We start from the raw sequence: 21,885 nt of genomic DNA on the forward strand, positions 1-21,885 counted from the left end.
TCTGGTCCTCTAAGTATTTAATTTCTTATAAAATCCAGAGATTTATTCATGCATTCTACAGCCATTTCTCTCTCATTGTCATGTGTCTCTTTTCCTCTTATTTGCTAAGAAATATAAGGCTACAAAGTTTATAAACCCAATATAATTAATCGCTGTGTCAAATTTGCCATTATGCTGCTATTCTGTAGCATAGTATTTATAATGACCTAAGATTTTAATAACATTAGAAGAATTAATAAAAAGTAAATGATGAAAACAGCAGAAAAAGTACTGTTGTGGAAAATCAAGCACTTTACTGCTCATGCTTTTTGTGCCTGTAACTTCCTGAATGACCCTGAAAATATACTGAAATTTTCAGACTTTATTTTTCTCATTACTAACATAAAAATAGAATTTCTGTTTTGCTTTGTTTTTGATAAGAACAGTAACATACGCTTCCTCCATTTTTTTTTTTTAAAGAAGACCCAGATGACAAAGAAACAAAATCAAGAACTAGATTTATTGAGTACCTGGACACTGCAGAACATTAAGCCTTGGGTGTATCTAAATTCATTGAAAGATCCATAATTTGTGAATCTTTCCAGAGTTGGATATTTACAAGAGGACACTCAAGCAGGTACTAAAAAAAATGAAAGAGAAATTTAAAAGAGAAATATTCACTATTTTCCTCCTTTATGTTTCTCATTCTCATTATCCAGCTAAGATCCACAATCCTATTGACTGCTTTCATGCCCTAATAGCTAATAGCTAACATGCTGGCAAGTTGAAAAAAATTAATTAAATACAAAACTTTAGCATTTTCAATAACAAGGACTTTTTGTTGTTTTATCGTGTTGTGAAATAGTGTTGCTATTCACAAAAAGGTAAACATAAACGTTTTTCTCACAGTAAATTTTTTGAACAAAATATTTTTACCATAGGGACACGGATCTGCTTGGTCTTTGCACCATAGACAAGTGGATTAAGAAATGGAGGGACCAGCAGATAAGTGCTAGAAAAGAGGATGTGAATATAAGGAGGAATGTGAGAACCAAATCTATGTGCAAAAAAGGAGAAGAAACCAAGGGAGTAGAACTGGAGGAAGACACAGATGTGAGCGACACAAGTGTTGAATGCTTTCAACCTAGCCTCCTTCTGAGGCAAACGAAAAACTGTGATGAATATCTGTATGTAGGACAACATGATTAATACAATGTCAAGCCCAGCAACAGTGAAGGCCACAAACAAACCATAGATTTTGTTGACCCTGATATTTTCTGCAGCCAGTTTCACAACAGCCATATGTTCACAGTAGGAATGAGAGATGACTGTTGTATGGTAAAACTGTAATCGAAACCTTATCAGTACTAGGCATGGTGCTACAAGAATGGCAGCCCTGAGTGTTACCATAGCTGCTATTTGAGTGACTAACTGGTGAGAGAAGATGGCAGCATGTCTGAGAGGATAACAGATGGCTACATAGCGGTCCAGGGCCATGGCTAGGAGGATGCCTGATTCTGTGCACTGAAATGTGTGGATGAGCCACATTTGAAGCAAGCAAGAATCAAAATATATCTCTGTTACATGAAACCAGAAGATTCCAAGCATCTTGGGCACAATGCTTGTGCTGAGAGCAATATCTGTGACTCCTAACATGCCTAGGAAAATATACATGGGCTGATGGAGGCTGTGTTCTGATATGATGATAATCAAAAGCAAGAAATTTCCAATCATAGCGATTAGATACATGGCACAAAATGGAATCCCAATCCAACACTGCACAGACTCTAGGCCTGGGATCCCTATAAGGGTCAACACAGAAGGCATGAAGATTGTAACGTTGGAAATGGACATAATCCTTGAGTCTCCTGATGCAAACCCAAGTTTCTCATTCAATTCTACTTTCTTTCCATCTTCCTAGTTTTGCCCAAAATCATCATATTGAGTCTTTCTGATTTATGCAGAAATCTTGGATAATATCACCAGTCTCATTTACATGTAAAGGATAAAACATAGGTCAACAGAGAAACATCACTGTTTTTAGGAAAGACATCCACAGACACAGTATCACAGTTCTTGTACCACAATAAAATGTTATGTGCAGAGCTGGGCAACGCTTTAAAACCTGAAAAATAATTGAATTGGGAAATAAACTGCTGTGTTGACTATTAGTTCATTCCCGACCTGTGGGCAAAGAAAATAGACTTGTTTATATTGTGTGAAAGTTGCATTTAAATCAGAATTTAATGACTCTCTCCACATTACATAGTTCAGTTAACAGCTTTACTAGTCTGTTTTTTCTCTATTGGCTACTTGCTAAGTCACTTCCGTCATATCTGAGTCTATATGACCACAAGGACTATACCTACCAGGATCCTCTGTCCATGGGATTCTCCAGGCCAGAATACTGGAGTGTTTTGCCATAACCTCCTCCAGGGGATCTTCCTGACTCAGGGATAGAACCTTCATCTCTTAAGTCCCCTGCATTGGCAGGCGGGTTCTTTACCACTAGGACCGATTGGGAAGCATCTCTTTTTCTAAGTTGTCTCTAAATCAGGCATAGTTGGCTTGGACCAGCAAATACACAATCTCTGATTAATATATTAGAATGAAAAATTCCCTATTAAAGATGATAGAGGTAGAAACTCTTGTCATTCAAAAGCATAATATGTGTATCTACCAATCAATGCAATCTGTCTTTATGTAAGTTTGGTAGTCCTTTATGAGAATGTGAAGGAAGAGTTGAAGGAAAGGTCATTCAAATCCATGTGCACTCAGCAAATTTGGGCAAAAGTTCTTTGTTACATTTTACATTTCTAATAAAACTATTGTTTTTGCTTATATTTATAAAAGCTGAGTTACATAAAATTTATCATGTGCTTAAAAATTAAAGATTTCAAATCAAAGATTAAAAAATTTCTTTTATATGTAGTATAAGATACCTAGAGGAGAGGGAATCTCTAGGACATAAGGGAAACAGCAGCAGCAATGGCAAGAGGACTCATTCTTAATGGCTCAGGGGTGTAGGGCATGGGCAAAAATGTAACTTGACTGAAATACAGGCTGTTCCTTGGGTTTAAAATGTCCATAATGGCCATTAATATGAGAATTTCCTAATTGAGGCTCATGGATTCTTCATGAAATAGATAATCTGGAATACTTGGGCTTCCCTGGTAACTCAGTTGGTAAAAAAATCTACCTGCAAAGTAGGAAACCTGGATTCGATCCCTGGGTTGGGAAGAGTCCCTGAAGAAGGGAAAGGCTACCCACTCCAGTATTCTGGCCTGAGAATTTCATAGACTGTGTAGTCCATGGGTTCATAAAGAGTCTGACATGACTAAGTGACTTTCACATAGCTGCCATTAATATGAAAATTGCCTAATTGAGGGTCATGGATTATTCATGAAATAGATAATCTGGAATACTTAATGGCTGCTGTGTAATGGGAGCATGAAAATGGGATTCATGATCTTGTAAGGGGTCACAACAACCAACCAAATAGTACTTGCAGATGTGAATATTGTAAACTATCAATAATACATCACTTAAAGTACATCTCTCTGTTTCAAAAATTTTATATAACTATGCTGTGACTTCTAATAGGGGGTACAGTTCTCAGAGCTTTATGAGATGATGTTCCTGGTTTATAATCTTCAATTTGTTGTTCAGTCACTAAGTTATCCCTGACTCTTTACCACGCTATGAACTGGAGCACACCGGGCTTCCCTGTCCATTATCTCCCAGAGCTTGCTCAAGCTCATGTCCATCAAGTCATTGATACCATTCAACCATGTAACCCTCTGTCATCCTCTTCTCCTCCTGCCCTCCATCTTTCCCATCATCAAGGTTTTTTCCAATGAGTCAGTTCTTCCCGTCAGGTGGCCAAAGTATTGAAACTTCAGCTTCAGCATCAGTTCTTTCATTGAATATTCAGGGTTGATTTCCTTTAGGGTGGACTGGTTTGATCTCCTTGAAGCCCAAGGGACTCTCAAGAGTCTTCTCCAACATCACAATTAAAAGGTATCAATTCTTTGGCCCTCAGCCTTCTTAATGGTCCAACTCTCACATCCATACATAACTACTGGAAAAACCGTATCTTTGACTAGATGGACATTTGTTAGCAAAGTGATGTCTCTGCTTTTTAATAAGATGTCTAGGTTTGTCATAAGCTTTCTTCCAAAAAGGCAGTTGTCATTCAATTTCATGGGTGCAGTCACCATCAGCAGTGATCTTGGAGCCCAAGAAAATAAGATCTGTCACTGCTTCCATTGTTCCTCCATCTATTTGCCACGAAGTGACGGGACGAGATGTCATCATCTTCGTTTTTTGAATGTTGAGTTTTAGGCCAATTTTTTTCACTCTCTGCTTTCACCTTCATCAAGAGGCTCTTTAGGCCCTCTTCACTTTCTGCCATTAAGGTGGTATCATCTGCATATCTGAGGTTATTGATATTTCTCCCAGCAATCTTGATTCTAGCTTGTGCTTCATACAGCTCAATATTTCAAATGATGTACACTGCATATAAGTTAAAGAAACAAGGTGACAGTACACAGAGTTGATGTACTCATTTTCCAATTTTGAACCAGTCCATTGCTCCATCTCTGGCTCTAAATGTCGCTTCTCGGCCAGCATGCAGATGTCTCAGGAGGCAGGTAAGGTGGTCTGGAATTCTCATCTCTTGAAGAATTTCCCACAGTTTGTTGTGATCCACACAGTCAAAGGCTTTAGCCAAATCGATGAAGCACAGTGGATGTTTTTCTGGAATTCTCTTGCTTTTTCCTATGATCCAACAGATGTTGGCAATTTGATCTCTGGTTCCTCTGCCTTTTCTAAATCCAGCTGGTACATATGGAAGTTTTCACTTAACGTACTGTTCAAGCCTAGCTGAATGATTTTGAGCATTACCTCACTAGTATGTGAAATGAGTACAGCTATTCAATAATTTGAACATTCTTTGGCATTTCCTTTCTTTGGGATTGGAATGAAAACTGACCTTCTCCAGTCTTGTGGCTGTTGTGGACAACTCAACAAACAAAAATGTTGTCAAGTTTTCCAAAATTGGGAGCATATTGAGTGCAGCACTTTAATAACATCATCTTTTAGGATTTTAAATAGCTCAGCTGGAATTTCATCATCTCTACTAGGTTTGTTTGTAGTAATGCTTCCTAAGGCCCACTCAACTTCACATTGCAGGATTCTAGCTCTAGGTGAATAATATCACGATTGTGATTATTTGGGTCATTAAGACCTTGTTTTATGTTGTTTTTCTGTGTATTCTTGCCATGTCTTCTTAATCTCTTCTGCTTCTGTTAGGTCCTTGGCATTTCTATCCTTTATTGTGCCCATCTTTGCATGAAGTGTTCACTTAGTATCTCTAATTCTCTTGATGATATCTTTACTCTTTCCCATTCTATGGTTTTCCTCCTTATTTTCATTGTTCACTTAAGAAAGCTTTCTTATCTCTCCTGGCTATTCTTTGGAACTCTGCATTCAGTTGGTTATATCTTTCTTTTTGTCCTTTGCCTTTCACTTCTCTTTTTTCTCAGCTATTTTTAAGGCCTCTTCAGACAACCATTTTGGCTTCTTGCATTTATTTTTCTTGGGATGGTTTTGGTCAATGACTCCTGTCCAATGTTGTGAACCTCTGTCCATAGTTCTTCAGGCACCCTGTCTATGAGATCTAATCCCTTGAATCTACTTGTCACTTTCACTGTATAATCATAAGGGATTTTATTTGGGTCATACCTGAATGGCCTAGTGGTTTTCCCTTACTTTCTTTGAACCTGGATCTCCTAGGGGATTTTTTTTACCATCTGAGTCACCAAGGAAGACTTTAATAGGTGGAGAGTGAAGAGAAGCAGGTTGTACAGGAGTGGTAAAGTGTTAGTCACTCTGTTATATGACTCTTTGTTACCCTATGGACTATAGTTTGTCAGGCGCCTCTATCCAAGTAATTCTCCAGGCAAGAATACTGAAGTGGGTAACCATTCCCTTCCCTAGGGGATCTTCCCAACTCAGGGATCAAACCTGGGTCTTCTACATGGCAGGCAGAATTTTCTCCATCTGAGCCACCAGGGAAGCTCAATGTTCAGTTGGGCACAAATAAAATTTTCCACTTCTTAGATTACTTTTTTCATTGACACAATGTTATGAGTCCTGATGATACTCTTCTAAGGGCAGGGTTTCCTAAAGAAAAGAAAAAAGGAGAAATCACTCAGTCATGTCTGACTCTTTGTGACCACATGGACTGTAGCCTACCAGGTTCCTCTGTCATGGGATTTTCCAGGCAAGAGTAATGGAGTGGGTTGCCATTTCCTTTTCCAAGGGATCTTCCAGACCCAAGGATTGAACCTGGGTCTCCTGCATCACAGGCAGAGCTTTTACTATCTGATCCACCAAAGAAGCCCCGGGTTTGATAACCTTGGTGCAGCTGACATGTAGTTCAGATCAATTTTTTGTTTTGGGGTAATTTTCTGCGTTGTAGAAGGTTTAGCAACATTCTTCTTTCCTAAACATTGGATGTAAGTAGCTCTTTCTTGTTTTGGCAAAGAAAAATATATTCAGGTATCACCAAGTATCTCCTGGATGTGAAAGGAATAGCACATCACCTCAGTTGCTAAACATTGTTGTATAGTTTTATGCAGCAGGAAAAAAAAAAAAAACAGTTTTTAATGTATAAGAATTGATAGTTTTATGACTTAATCCAAATGTGCAGAATAAATTGCTTATAAAAGGGAATCATTTGTCAATAGAAATTAACCAGATAAAAGAGATGAAGAAGGGCACTACAAGATAGTTTGTACAAAAATCACAGAAGCCTGTGAGATATGGTGAGGCTGTATATCAATGAACATTTATCACATATAAATCAGTTCATAAGCAGATGATGGTTAATATAAAGGATTGAATATTACATGTGAAGTTAGTATTTTAAACCATTTGATTTTTCATTTTGGGGTTGAAGAATAGGTTTCTGTGGAAGGTAAAAAAATATCACCTGCTGGGAAGTTAATTAATGGCTTGAAAAACATGGCAGCTAAGTGTAAAGGGATCTAGTCACAAACACACTTGTGACAGTGCATAAATATATCGTAAAGTAATGTGGTACAGCAAAAGAATAATAAGAATGGAAAATATGCAAAACTCATTGTCTTATGTAGCAGAAATTAGAGGATATGAGGTTAAAAGTGTGTGGTTTGAGATTTACAGCAATGAATGACAAAAGACAAGCTCAAAGACACTCTGTGTGTTTAGAAAGGGAGTAAAGATATCTTAAACTCTTGAAATTCATAAGCCTGGGTAAATCTCAGTCATCTTATAGCATCAAATCGGAATTATTAGTATTCCTTACAACTCCAATTTTAAATCAACCCAAATCCCAGGATCTAAAAGATTTAAGGAATCCAGGACTCTAATCTCATACTCTCTACAATCTCAGGAATATTTCCTCTTGAAAGTCTCCACTGATCTCATTCATCCACTGATTTCTGTCTCAAGTACTCCAGTGAATACAGAGGACTCTTTTTGTTTTCTGAAATAGCTTATAATGTTTTAGGAAAGCTCCAGATGACAAATAGGTATTCTTTAAAATGAACCTTAAATCGCCTCTTTTTGAAAAATTTTAAAGTCTCAAATATATGCTCCAATGATACACATTAGCCATGGGTCGTGGCTGTCAATTGTCAAGGATCTGAAGCCACTCAACGGAATTTAAATCCTGGATGGTCCTACTTAGCTTTGCCTGCCCTGTACTCAGTTATGAAATTTTACATTGTCTAGTTTCTTTATTATAAAGAAATATCATGGATAGAAACAAATTATGATGTGATTGTATTACATGATATAATCCATCTAAATATTTGGAAGGAATCACAAGGTGCATTGATCTGTCAATAAATGCCAGCTATTAATCAATGCACATTTATCTTTGTCTCACAAATATCTTGAGATATTAAATGAGTCCTTTATGTGAAAGAGCATTTCTACAGAATTACCTGATGGGTATCTTTTTTCCTGCATCTTTTCCAGTCTGAGCATGTTTAATTTCCTGACCTTTTAACAAACAGGCTTTCCATTCATCTATCAACACAGATATTCTCCAAAAATCTTTTTTTTTGAAACTTGCTTTACAACTTGTCACCAAGTGTATTGTTAACTGATTAAAAAATGCTGTGAAAAGCATGGGATACATGTCCCTAGTGATTGAATACTCAACTACTATAAGACTGTATAGCTTTTATTTTTTTTCATCCTGGAACTATATTGGATGACATGGCATACACATTCTTTTTGAAGCCAACCCTCCAGTTTCTCATAATCAATGCAGAATCTCTATCCCCAGTGACTTACCAGGGATAATCTCTGATAATACACAGAGAAGCCATAAAGGATAAAATGTTCTGACGTTTCAGATAGTGAAGGGTGAATGTTTTATACTATAGGATGCACCTGGGGACTGGTTTTCACAAATCTCTAGTGCGTGTTAAATTTCACTGGGGACAAGGATGGAAAAGAAAGCTCACTATCATTCAGAACATACAAGATTTTTTCTCTAATAGTTGGTTTAGCATCTAAAAATAACTCTCAAACTTTGGTTTCATTTTAGGACTGGGAACCAAAATGAGCCTCTTTTTTAAAATTCTTAAGAGAAGACAGTGCTGAAGACCAGACAAAACAAATCAGTGACATTTATTTACAAAAATAATGGGACAATAAAGGTAAATAAAAACAGCTTGAGATATTCAGACTAGTCAGCATAGACATACTGACAGAGAAATAAAATAATATGTTTTTAATCTAATTCTATATTTCTTATTTAAGGTCACTGACTTATTTAGGGTCCTAATAGGTGCTGACTTTGGAACATTCACCTCAGAGCCTCAGTTAAATTTCTGAGCTTCTTCCATGCAAGAGCTGATTACACAAATCTTTCCAGTATCCAAATTATCTCTCTCCAAGTTGTTCCAGTCATATTCAGAATTATTATGAAAGGATTGTATATATTTTCACAAATTGATATCAACTTTCCAACCTGAAACTGTTATTTATGACAGGTATTTACTAGCTTGAAAGAAGACTTTGTGCCTTCCAATAGGATTTTAAGTTTTAATATTATGAAAGGAATAAACTTTGATTCATTGAAGAGTACAAGAGAGAGACTAACAACCTTGGATTACCTGATGACCTTACTTGAAGTCACACTGGTTTTGTCCTGTGTCATTGGATCAGGCCCCATTCAGTAGTCCTGTTCCTTTTGAATTAAGACTCTCTGATTGTATCGTCATATTAAATTGCCATACTCTTTAATATGTATATGTATTACATACATACTGGAATTTGATAGTAGTGATGATTGCACAGGTTTTTGGAAATGTCAAAAACCAGAGATTAATACTCTCTAAAGAGTGTGCTATATGGTATGAAAATTGTATCTCAATAAATAAAAAAACTTACTTAGTATGGTATACGCAGACCATACAGGAAAAAAATATTAGATATATGCTTTTAAATTTAGGATATATCAAATAAATGTGGTGACGCGATTTTGTGACCGACAACACAGCTTAACTCAGGTGTAATTGTTAAATATTCATTCTGCAGAGAAAGTTTATATGGGAATTCTGGCTTTTTATTCAATTTTCTGTAAACCTTAAACTCTCTAAAAAGTAAAGGAAATTAATTGAAACTAATTTAATAGTAGAAAAAAATCATCATTCAACAAATAGTAAAACATTAAATGACTAAGTTATTTCAGTTTGGAACAACTCTTCCTTCATACATCTTCATTAGGAAACCATTTAAATTATTCTATTGTGAGAATAAATGTTCATTATGAAAAGTTTGGTGGAATTTTTTGTGTATTTATTTTCTAAATCCTTCATGCAATATACATTTATTCATATTTAAAATGTAATATGTATGTGTAAGTCAGGAGTATACAAATAGATTACACATGTGACATATATGAAAAAAGAAGTTACACACAGAAAAAATGAAGAGGTGCTGTGATGCATGCTATGAGCGCTATTAGGAGACGTAGAGAAAAAAAATAAGGAAAATGGCTAAGTTTCTTAGAGGAAACATTTAACTAAATTCTAAATGTAGGACAGAAGTCAGCTAGGCAAAAAATACATGTTTGCATACAAAATATCAGGAATAAGATACAGATGCATCAAGTACTTTATGTTGAAAATGTAACAGTGTTTAAATGAAAACTGCCAGCAAATGAAAGATGAAAAACCTAGTATTTTATTTTTCATAAGGTCATATGTAAGAATAAAAAAATGAATACATAGTGACTAATGGAGAGAAGATAAATTATTTGAGGATACTTTAGAGATAAATACTAAGATCAGATGATTGGTTAGGTGTACAATGTGGAATTGTGGCCAACATCAAAGGTAAATGATGCTTCTGGATTGGTTGACTGAGTGAATAATGGCTGCTAAGTCACTTCAGTCGTGTCCGACTCTGTGTGACCCCATAGAGTGGGTTGCCATTTCCTTCTCCAATGCATGAAAGTGAAAAGTGAAAGTGAAGTCACTCAGTCATGACTGACTCTTAGCGACCCCATGGACAGCAGCCTACTAGGCTCCTCCATCCAAGGGATTTTCCAGGCAAGAGTACTGGAGTGGGGTGCCACTGCCTTCTCCAGAGTGAATAATGGCAGCCATTTCTAAATTGAGATATTCAAAGAACAATGCTTGATACAAACACATCTTACATTGATGTACAGAATTTGTCAAGAGTATTGTAGGATAGCTTCCTTATACAATTTACCAGATTTATATATTTTTTTACATTTTGCTCAATTTTGCTTTACCACTGAACAATTCGATAGATATATGGATAGATATATGATAGTTAGATAATTTTTATGAGGTGTTCATGAGAAAGGAAAGTTATGACCAACCTAGATAGCATATTCCAAAGCAGAGACATTACTTTGCCAACAAAGGTCCGTCTACTCAAGGCTATGGTTTTTCCAGTGCTCATGTATGGATGTGAGAGTTGGACTGTGAAGAAGGCTGAGTGCCAAAGAATTGATGCTTTTGAACTGTGGTCCCTTGGACTGCAAGGAGATCCAACCAGTCCATTCTCAAGGAGATCAGCCCTGGGACTTCTTTGGAAGGAATGATGCTAAAGCTGAAACTCCAGTACTTTAGCCACCTCATGCTAAGAGTTGACTCACTGAAAAAGACTCTGATGCTGGGAGGGATTGGGAGCAGGAGTAAAAGGGGACGACAGAGGATGAGATGGCTGGATGGCATCACCAACTCGATGGACATGAGTTTGAGTGAACTCTGGGAGTTGGTGATGGGCAGGGAGGCCTGGCGTGCTGCAATTCATGGGGTCCCAAAGAGTCGGACACGACTGAGTGACTGAATTGAACTGAACTGATGAGTAAATTTGAGACATAATGTTCTTTTGCTCCTAAATATTTAAGTATGCTTCCCTAGGAAAAGGTAGTCTACTGCCTAATTGTATTATAAACAGTATTAGGACACGTAGCCCTGAAGTAATATTATAGCCTAAGTATTAGTCCATATCCAAGGTTAAAAATAATCCAAAGACCTATATGTATATTTTTCTTGCCCAAAATTCAATTCAGGATTATATAATGCATTTTATATTCATGTCTCCTTAGACTTCTCCAATCTATAGCAATTCCTCAGACTTATTGCCTTTGTCCTTTGTTTTGTTTCATTTTTGAGGATTCACTTACTTTATATTTTAAACTTTATATTAAAGTCTAATATAAGTACAGAAATTATACTTTGTACAGCTTATGTGATTTTTTGCAAAGGATACATAAATGTGTAACAACCCAACTGAGGTTTAGAACATTATTTTCACCAAGAAGCTCCTTCCTGAATCGGTCATTACATCACCATTTCTGCAAGAAAAGGAAAGGACCTATGTTCACTATTTACTGTTTTATGTTTCTTAATTTATTTACCCAGATACAGTATATGAATCTATGTCACATAGCTGTCATGCCAGATTATGAAAACTGACTTATGACAGCAAATTAAAAACAATAAAAATTAAATAGAAAACTAAAAAATTTCAATAAGATGAATTTTTGTAGTTTTATTTTGTTTTGAAATTTTGTTACCATGCACAAAGAGAAAAGCTTGGTTGCATTATTCATAACAAATTTTATGAACAGAATAGTTTTTCCATATGCATAAGAATGTGCTTAGTCTCTGCACCATAGACAAGTAGATTGAGAAATGGAGGGAAGACCAAGTAAATGCTAGAAATGAGGATGTGGATGTAAGGTGAGATGTGAGAACCAAACCTATGTCAAAGAAGGAGAAGAAGGCAGGGAGGTAGAGTTGGAGGAAGACACCAATATGAGCGATGCAGGTATTGAAAGCTTTCAACTTTGCCTCCTTCTGGATCAAAAGAAAAAGCTGTGATAAATATACACAGGACAGTGTAATAAATGTAAGGCCAAACCCTGCACAGTGAAGTTCATTCACTCAGTCATGTCCGACTGTTTGCAATCCCATGAACTGCAGCATGCCAGGCTCCCCTGTCCATCACTAGCTCTAAGCGTTTACCCAAACTCATGTCCATTGAGTCAGTGATGCCATCCAACCATCTCATCCTCTGTCATCCCCTTCTCCTTCTGCCTTTAATCTTTCCCAACATCAGGGTCTTTTCAAATGAGTCAGCTCTTCGCATTAGGTGGCCACAGTATTGGAGTTTCAGCTTCAACATCAGTCCTTCCAATAAACATTCAGGACTGATTTCCTTTAGGATGGATTGGTTGGATCTCATTGCTATCCAAGGGCTCTCAAGAGTCTTATCCAACATGACAGTGCAAAAGCATTAATCTTTGGTGCTCAGCTTTCTTTAGAGTCCAACTCTCACATCCATACATGACCACTGGAAAAACCATAGCCTTGACTAGATGGACCTTTGTTGGCAAAGTAATGTCTCTACTTTTGAATATGCTATCTAGGTTGGTCATAACTTTCCTTCCAAGGAGTTAAGTGTCTTAATTTTATGGCTGCAGTCACCATCTGCAGTGATTTTGGAGCCCAGAAAAATAAAGTTTGACACTGTTTCCACTGTTTCCCCATCTATTTGCCATAAAGTGATGGGACTGGATGCCATGATCTTCGTTTTCTGAATGTTGAGCTTTAAGCCAACTTTTTCACTCTCCTCTTTCACTTTCATCAAGAGGCTCTTTAGTTCTTCTTCACTTTCTGCCATAAGAGTGATGTCATCTGCATATCTGAGGTTTTTGATATTTCTCCCAGCAATCTCGATTCCAGCTTGTGCTTCCTCCAGCCTAGCATTTCTCATGAGGTACTATGCATATAAGTTAAATAAGCAGGGTGACAATATACAGCCTTGAAGTACTCCTTTTTCCTATTTGGAACCAGTCTGTTGTTCCATGTCCAGTTCTAATTGTTGCTTCCTGACCTGCATACAGGTTTCTCAAGAGGCAGGTCAGGTGGTCTGGTATTCCTATCTCTTTCAGAATTTTCCACAGTTTATTGTGACCCACACAGTCAAAGGCTTTGGCATGGTCAATAAAGCAGAAATACATGTTTTTCTGGAACTCTCTTGCAACAGTGAAAGCCACAAGAAAACCATAGATTCTGTTGACCCAGAAATTTCCTGCAAGCAGTTTCACAATGGCCATATGCTCACATTAGGGGTGGGAAATGACTCTTGTATGATAAAATTATAACTAGAACTTTATCAATATTAGGCACCAGATTATTTCAGGTGGCGCTAGTGGTAAAGAACCTGCTTGCCAATGTAGGAGATATAAGAGAAGCAGGTTCAGTCCCTTGGTTGGGAAGATCCCCTGGAGGAGGAAATGGCAACCCACTTCAGTACTCTTGCCTGGATAATCCCATAGACAGAGGAGCCCAGCAGGCAACAGTCCATATGGTCTCAGAGATGGACATAACTGAAAGCGACTTAGCACACATGCTGACACAGGAATGGTAGCCCTGAGTGGTACCACAGCCTTGATTTGGGGTAACTAAAGGGTGGGTGAAGATGGCAATATGTCTCAGTGGATGGCGACTTAGTGGTCCAGGGCCATGGCAAGCAGAATGCCACCTCTATGCACTGAAATGTGTGAATAAGCCACTTTTGAGGCAATCAGAAATCAAAATAAATCTGTTACATGAAACCAGAAGATTCCAAGCATCTTGGGCACAATGCTGGTATGAAGGGCAATATCTGTGACTCCTAGCATGCCTAGGAAAATGTTCATGGCCTCATGGAAACTGTGTTCTGATTTGATAATGATAAACAGAAGGAAATTTCTAATCTTAGGAATGAGATACATGACACAGAATGCAGTCCCAATCCAGCACTGCACAGACTCTAGGCCTGGGATCCCTATTAGGGTCAACACAGAAGACATGAAGACTGTGATGTTGGAAATGGACATAGTGTCCTTGGGTCTTCTGATACAAACAAATGTTTCTCAGTTAAAGCTACTTCCTTTTCTTTTCACCCAAAGTCAACATATAGAGTCTTTCTGATTTTATATAAATCTGAGATCATATCATCCATCTAATTTACATATCTAAAGTATGAAAGAAAGATCCAAAGATGTACATCACTCTTTTTAAGAAAGATATCCCATAAGTAGAAATCCACAGTTATTGTGCACAGTAAAATCTTTTATACAATATTTTAAAACCAGCAAAACAACTAAGGTAGAAAATAAACTTCTGACTTGACTGTTTTAATTTCATACCTTTGGGCCAAAAAATAGAGTTAATAATTTTTCTTGAAAATTTTATTTTAATCAAAGTTTGATGAATTTCTCCACATTCTACTTAATTGCTTTGCTACTGTTTTTTGTCAGTTGTCTCTAAATCAGAAAGAATTAGTTTGGACCAGAAAATACTCAGACTCTGACCAATATATGAGAGTGAAAAGTTTCCTATGAAAGAGAATAGAGATATAAATACTTTTGACCCAAAGTTTTATATATATATACATACATACCTCAAACTATACTATCTGTCCCTATTAAGACAGAATATTCTTCAGGAGAATGTGAATGAAGAGTTTAAGAAAAGGTCATTGAAATCCATAAAGATTTAGTGAATTTGGGCTAAAGTTCATTGCTACAGTTTACATTTCTAGTAAACCTATATTTTTGCCTATAATTCTAATAGTTTAAATCCATAACGTTTTTACCCTTACATTAGATTAAAAAAGTCTTTAATAACTGTAATGTATATTACATATACCTAGATGGAGAAATCTCCAAGGAAGCAAGAGAAGCATCATGAGTCATGTATAGCAGTAAGAAGACTCATTCTTTAAGACTCGTTCTTAAATACTCAAGGATATAGGAACATGCATAAATATGTAACTTGACTGAAATAGAGCCTTGTTTCGTGGGTTTAAACAGTTCAAAGTTACCAATACTATAAGATCTGGATAATTTAGGCTTATCAGTTCTTAATGAAATAGATAATCTGGAATACTTGTGTCATGCTTTGAACCCACACATAAAGAATTAATAGAAAATGAAGAAATGTAAGGATATGTTCCTTAAAAGGAGTTAAACATAGAATAGAAACAGAAAACTGAGGATTGACATTGGGACATTAGAGATAATTGAGCAGAGACTACTGAGAAATTGAGGAATTTTTGATCACTTCTCAATTCACTGAGAAAAACTTTTTATGAAAACCTGGGTCATGAATTGTATTAATTTTTTTTTCTGATCAAAAGCATTACTTGTTAAGTGTTATATAATTTCAATCAAATAATCCTCAATACATTGGAGAAATGTTTATAATTCTGAGAAAATAAAGTTAGCTTATTTCTTTCTTTCATAGACTCTCCAATAAAGTTGCTTTATGTCAGTAATCTCATGAGAAGCAAATCCTACAATGAATAGTTAATAAATCGTGCAGTAATGCAGGAAGCAGCTGTGGTTCGTGCTGCTAAAATGCAAGTAAAAGAATGAAGAGGTAATTTTAATGTAGGATTTGAACATGATCTGACAAGTACAGAGAAAGGAATAGCAGGTGGGAAGTATGTAAGTGAATACAAGGATGATGGGATGGGTTGATTATTATTGAAAAAAATTGGTAATGAAAAACTATGAAGATAAATTTGACTGTGGCTCAGACCATGAACTCCTTATTGACAAATTCAGACTTAAATTGAAGAAAGTAGGGAAAACCACTAGACCATTCAGGTATGACCTAAATCAAATCCCTTATGATTATACAGTGGAAGTGAGAAATAGATTTAAGGGACTAGATCTGATAGATAGAATGCCTGATGAACTATGGAATGAGGTTCGTGACATTGTACAGGAGACAGGGATCAAGACCATCCCCATGGAAAAGAAATGCAAAAAAGCAAAATGGCTGTCTGAGGTGGCCTTACAAATAGCTGTGAAAAGAAGAGAAGTGAAAAGCAAAGGAGAAAAGGAAAGATATAAACATCTGAATGCAGAGTTCCAAAGAATAGCAAGAAGAGATAAGAAAGCCTTCCTCAGTGATCAATGCAAAGAAATAGAGGAAAACAACAGAATGGGAAAGACTAGGGATCTCTTCAAGAAAATCAGAGATACCAACGGAATATTTCATTCAAAGATGGGCTCGATAAAGGACAGAAATGGTATGGACCTAACAGAAGCAGAAGATATTAAGAAGAGATGGCAAGAATACACAGAAGAACTGTACAAAAAAGATCTTCACAACCCAGATAATCACGATGGTGTGATCACTGACCTCAAGCCAGACATCCTGGAATGTGAAGTCAAGTGGGCCTTAGAAAGCATCACTATGAACAAAGCTAGTGGAGGTGATGGAATTCCAGTTGAGCTATTCCAAATCCTGAAAGATGATGCTGTGAAAGTGCTGCACTCAATATGCCAGCAAATTTGGAAAACTCAGCAGTGGCCACAGGACTGGAAAAGGTCAGTTTTCATTCCAATCCCAAAGAAAGGCAATGCCAAAGAATGCTCAAACTACCGCACAATTGCACTCACCTCACACGCTAGTAAAGTAATGCTCAAAATTCTCCAAGCCAGGCTTCAGCAATATGTGAACCGTGAACTTCCAGATGTTCAAGCTGGTTTTAGAAAAGGCAGAGGAACCAGAGATCAAATTGCCAACAGCTGCTGGATCATGGAAAAAGCAAGAGAGTTCCAGAAAAGCATGTATTTCTGCTTTATTGACTATGCCAAAGCCTTTGACTGTGTGGATCACAATCAACTGTGGAAAATTCTGAAAGAGATGGGAATCCCAGACCACCTGATCTGCCTCTTGAGAAATTTGTATTCAGGTCAGGAAGCAACAGTTAGAACTGGACATGGAACAACAGACTGGTTCCAAATAGGAAAAGGAGTTCGTCAAGGCTGCATATAGTCACCCTATTTATTTAACTTATATGCAGACTACATCATGAGAAACACTGGGCTGGAAGAAACACAAGCTGGAATCAAGATTGCTGGGAGAAATATCAATCACCTTAGATATGCAGATGACACCACCCTTATGGCAGAAAGTGAAGAGGAACTAAAAAGCCTCTTGATGAAAGCGAAAGTGGAGAGTGAAAAAGTTGGCTTAAAGCTCAACATTCAGAAAACGAAGATCATGGCATCCAGTCCCATCACTTCATGTGAAATAGATGGGGAAACATTGGAAACAGTGTCAGACTTTATTTTTCTGGGCTCCAAAATCACTGCAGATGGTGACTGCTGCCATGAAATTAAAAGACGCTTACTCCTTGGAAGGAAAGTTATGACCAACCTAGATAGTGTATTCAAAAGCAGAGACATTATTTTGTCAACAAAGATTCGTCTAGTCAAGGCTATGGTTTTTCCTGTGGTCATGTATGGGTGTGAGAGTTGGACTGTGAAGAAGGTTGAGCACAGAAGAATTGATGCTTTTGAACTGTGGTGTTGGAGAAGACTCTTGAGAGTCCCTTGGACTGCAAGGAGATCCAACCAGGCCATTCTCCAGGAGATCAGCCCTGGGATTTATTTGGAAGGAATGATGTTAAAGCTGAAACTCCAATACTTTGACCACCTCATGCGAAGAGTTGACTCATTGGAAAAGACTGTGATGCTGGGAGGGATTGGGGGCAGGAGGAGAAGAGGACGACAGAGGATGAGATGGCTGGATGGCATCACTGACTTGATGGACGTGATTCTGGGTGCACTCCAGAAGTTGGTGATGGACATGGAGGCCTGGTGTGCTGTGATTCATGGGGTCGCAAAGAGTTGGACACGACTGAGCGACTGATCTGATCTAATCAGAAAGAGACTTACTCACCAACTGCTGGGAGCTGGTTCTGCTCTAACTAGATACATGAAGAGTACTGTCATTTTCATATCACTATCACCCATGGCTTGGAACTCCTCAGCTTGTCTTATCCTTTGCAGAATGTGTCCTGAAATACCTCTTCCTTTTACCTGTACCTTTGTAACTGCACCTAGTCAACATCAGGAACTTTAATTATGTGGTGTTGGGCCATCTGCCATGGGTGCCCATCTCTGAGATAACCTTTTATGCTTTTCTTTTTTATGTGAAATACAGAAATCCCTCATTTTTTGTAGGTCTGTCTGAGATAATGTTTTTGCATTTATTCTCCAGTAAAACTCACAAGATCTGTGTTACTCTGGCATATAGCATCAATTTATTCAGCTTGAATTGAAACAAAAAGCTGCTAGCTACTGATTTTAATGTTTTCTAATGGAATTGTGAAGGAGGAGTTATAAACACAAAGCAAGGCGTTTATTACCCACTAGCTAATGACACAGGGTTTTTAATCATGCCTACTTGGGTTATCTGCACCTCAGTTCAGTTCTGTCACTCAGTTGTGTCCAACTCTTTGTGACCCCATGAATTGCAGCACGCCAGGCCCCCTGTCCATCACCAACTTCTGGAGTGCACCCAGACTCGTGTCCATCGAGTCGGTAATGCCATCCAGCCATCTCATCCTCTGTCGTCCCCTTCTCCTCCTGCCCCCAATCCCTCCCAGCCTCAGGGTCTTTTCCAATGAGTCAACTCTTCACATGAGGTGGCCAAAGTACTAGAGTTTCAGCTTTAGCATCATTCCTTCCAAAGAACACCCAGGACTGATCTCCTTCAGAACGGACTGGTTGGATCTCCTTGCAGTCCAAGGGACTCTCAAGAGTCTTCTCCAACACTACAGTTCAAAAACATCAATTCTTTGGCACTCAGCTTTCTTCACAGTCCAACTCTCACATCCATACATGACCACTGAAAAACCATAGCCTTGACTAGACGGACCTTTGTTGGCAAAGTAATGTCTCTGCTTTTGAATATGCTATCTAGGTTGGTCATAACTTTCCTTCCAAGGAGTGAGCGTCTTTTAATTTCATGGCAGCAGTCACCATCTGCAGTGATTTGGGGTCCAAACATATAAAGTTTGACACTGTTTCCACTGTTTCCCCATCTATTTCCTATGAAGTGATGGGACCAAATGCAATATCCCTGAAATCATTGCTACAACTTTCAGATAATTCCTTACCATTCTCCACCTCCACACCACACACAGGCTAAGTACAGAGATTTAATTTTAATAGGCTGAGGGTTTTTTTTAATTAATTCATTTATTTTAATTGGAGGCTAATTACTTTACAATATGGTGTTTTTTTATTAATACATCAACATGAATCAGCCATGGGTATATACATGTGTCCCACTGTCCTGAAGCCCTCTCCCACCTCCCTCCTCACCCCATCCCTCCCAGAGCACCATAGGCCGAATTTCTTTTCTGTTTTTCTCATTGACAAATAAGTATAAAGTCTATTTAAATGCAAACATGTTCTATGCTAATGAATTCTATTTAAATAGAATTCCTTCTATGTGACCCTTCCTTTTAATGAGGCAATTCTGATATGAGTTTTATGCTTCATTCACTATTGAAAGTGGCATATTGAACTCTCCTACTATTTTTGTGTGGCTGTGTATATCTCCCTTTAGTTATATGAATGCTTCCTTCACATATTTGGCGTCTCTAGTATTTATAATGTATTTTCATAGTGAATTCTCCGTTTTAATATTACATGATGTCTTTGCTTTTAAGTGAATTTTTTTTTTTTTTTTTTTGCCATGCTCTGCAGCTTACAAGATCTTAATTCTCTGCATGCATGCTTAGTTGCTCAGTCTTTTCTAACTCTTTGCTACCCCGTGGAATATAGCCCAGAGATTAACCCCGTGGACTTTAGATTACAGGCTCCTCTGTCCTTGGAATTTTCCAAGCAAGAATACTGGAGCCGGGTTGCCATTTCCTCCTCTAGGGATCTTCCCAACCCAGGGATCAAACCCACATCTCCTGTGTCTCCTGCATTGGCTGGGGATTCTTTACCACTGAGCCACCTGGGAAGTGCTTAGTTCCCTTATCAGGGACCAAATCCCTGGCCCAAGGCAGTGAAAGTGCTAAGTCCTATCCACTGGACCTATGGGGAACTCATGCTGACAATTTTAGCTAAAAGTTTATTTTGTCTGATAAAAGCATCCCCATACCTGCCTTTTGTTTGCCATTGTCATGAGGTTTCTTCTGCGCATTTACTTTCAGCCTCCATGTGTTCATAATTCTTAAATCCGTTGACTCTCTTGTAGATAGTATATAGTTAGATTTAGTTTTTATTTAGTCATATATCTTTTACATATATCTGGTTATCCATTAACAAGTTTTGTAGTCCTTCTCTCACTGTATTTTTTTCACATTTTGGTTCATGATTTATATTTACAGAGCTTTTTAAAACCAAATACTTTATGGGTCAAATTTATTTCTCCATTACTCAAAAAGACTTCATTCCAAAATTTCTTCTGCCTCCATATCTTTAATAGCGTGCTCCGTTTGCTTTATTGTAATAAAGTGTTTCCTTGGTTTATTTCTTTCTTGAACTGTGCATCAGTCCATTATTAGAAAACTAAATGTCCCTCCCTGTGTACTTGGTTCTTCTTAAAAACTCCCATGAGTCCTCAGTGTTAAAGATTCATTGAAGACAATTTAAACATGATCTCTATCAGTGCAGCATCCTGGGAGAACATGAAGGTGCATGAGCAGAGGAATAGCAAAGAGTAAAGAAAGATCTGAAGTCTTTTTTTGGAAGTCAGTTTCTCCCATGATTTTAGCTCATATTTAAGATGATATATTAATTCATTCAGGGCATCATCGTTTACATTGATAATATTCGATTAAACTCTCTATAATGCTGATTTTCTGTAAGATAATGTTATATGTTATCTTAAAGCCTTCAGATTAATTGATCTTGAATACAATTGATAAAAAATAGGGAAATGTTAAATTGTTCATTATACAATGCCATTTTTATTGAAGTTTTAAGAAGTCTCAGGTATTATCCTTGTTCACACAAGTGTAAATAAGACAAAGTTACTGTCCTCTACAAACTTGTGGTAGATGATTTTTAAGAATTGGAATTTGTCTCTATTTTTAATTCTACAACTTAAACCTTCAAATTTGGGTAAAACTCAAATTTGGGTTAACATATTAAAATGCCTTTTGAAGGATGTGCTCTATTTAAGTCCTATAATAATTTTGTTTCCTAAAAACATTTTATCTGTGAATAGACCTAATTTATTTTTATAAATCTTTTTTGTGCTATCTTTCTTATACCACTTATTCCATGTTTACAGAATTTGGTTTCCATCTTATAGGTTTTGTGTTGTTGTCATTGGTATTATTGATTTTACATTATTTTTATATCAGTATTTCAGAAAAAAGTAGACAAAACTAGATGTCATTAAAATTTTCAAAATATAGATTCACAAGGAGATATCAGAAAATGACTCATGGCCAGAATTACAGCTAAGAGTTGGATTAACAGTTTGAAGATATGAATGTTTGACATGATCCTTAGAAGTTATCTGGGATCAACTGCTGTTTTCTACA

At 37.2% G+C, this 21,885-nt stretch overlaps 1 protein-coding gene and 1 pseudogene across 1 annotated transcript; both read right to left on the minus strand.

The window, feature by feature from the left end:
• Nucleotides 1–882: 882 nt before the first annotated feature.
• On the minus strand, nt 883–1,833 carry LOC113904791 (olfactory receptor 52A1-like). Its single transcript, XM_027561881.1, has one exon. It carries the CDS (start codon nt 1,831–1,833, stop codon nt 883–885), a length of 951 nt encoding a protein of 316 aa, XP_027417682.1.
• A 10,308-nt stretch (nt 1,834–12,141) lies between these two features.
• On the minus strand, nt 12,142–14,407 carry LOC113905189 (annotated as a pseudogene).
• Between the last annotated feature and the right edge of the window lie 7,478 nt (nt 14,408–21,885).

Source organism: Bos indicus x Bos taurus, chromosome 15, assembly GCF_003369695.1.
Source record: "Bos indicus x Bos taurus breed Angus x Brahman F1 hybrid chromosome 15, Bos_hybrid_MaternalHap_v2.0, whole genome shotgun sequence".
Classification (NCBI taxonomy): domain Eukaryota; kingdom Metazoa; phylum Chordata; class Mammalia; order Artiodactyla; family Bovidae; genus Bos; species Bos indicus x Bos taurus.

Coding starts and splice junctions, on each gene's coding strand:
- LOC113904791 (XM_027561881.1), bottom strand. CDS start 1,833: ATGTCCATTTCCAACGTTACAATCTTCATGCCTTCTGTGTTGACCCTT.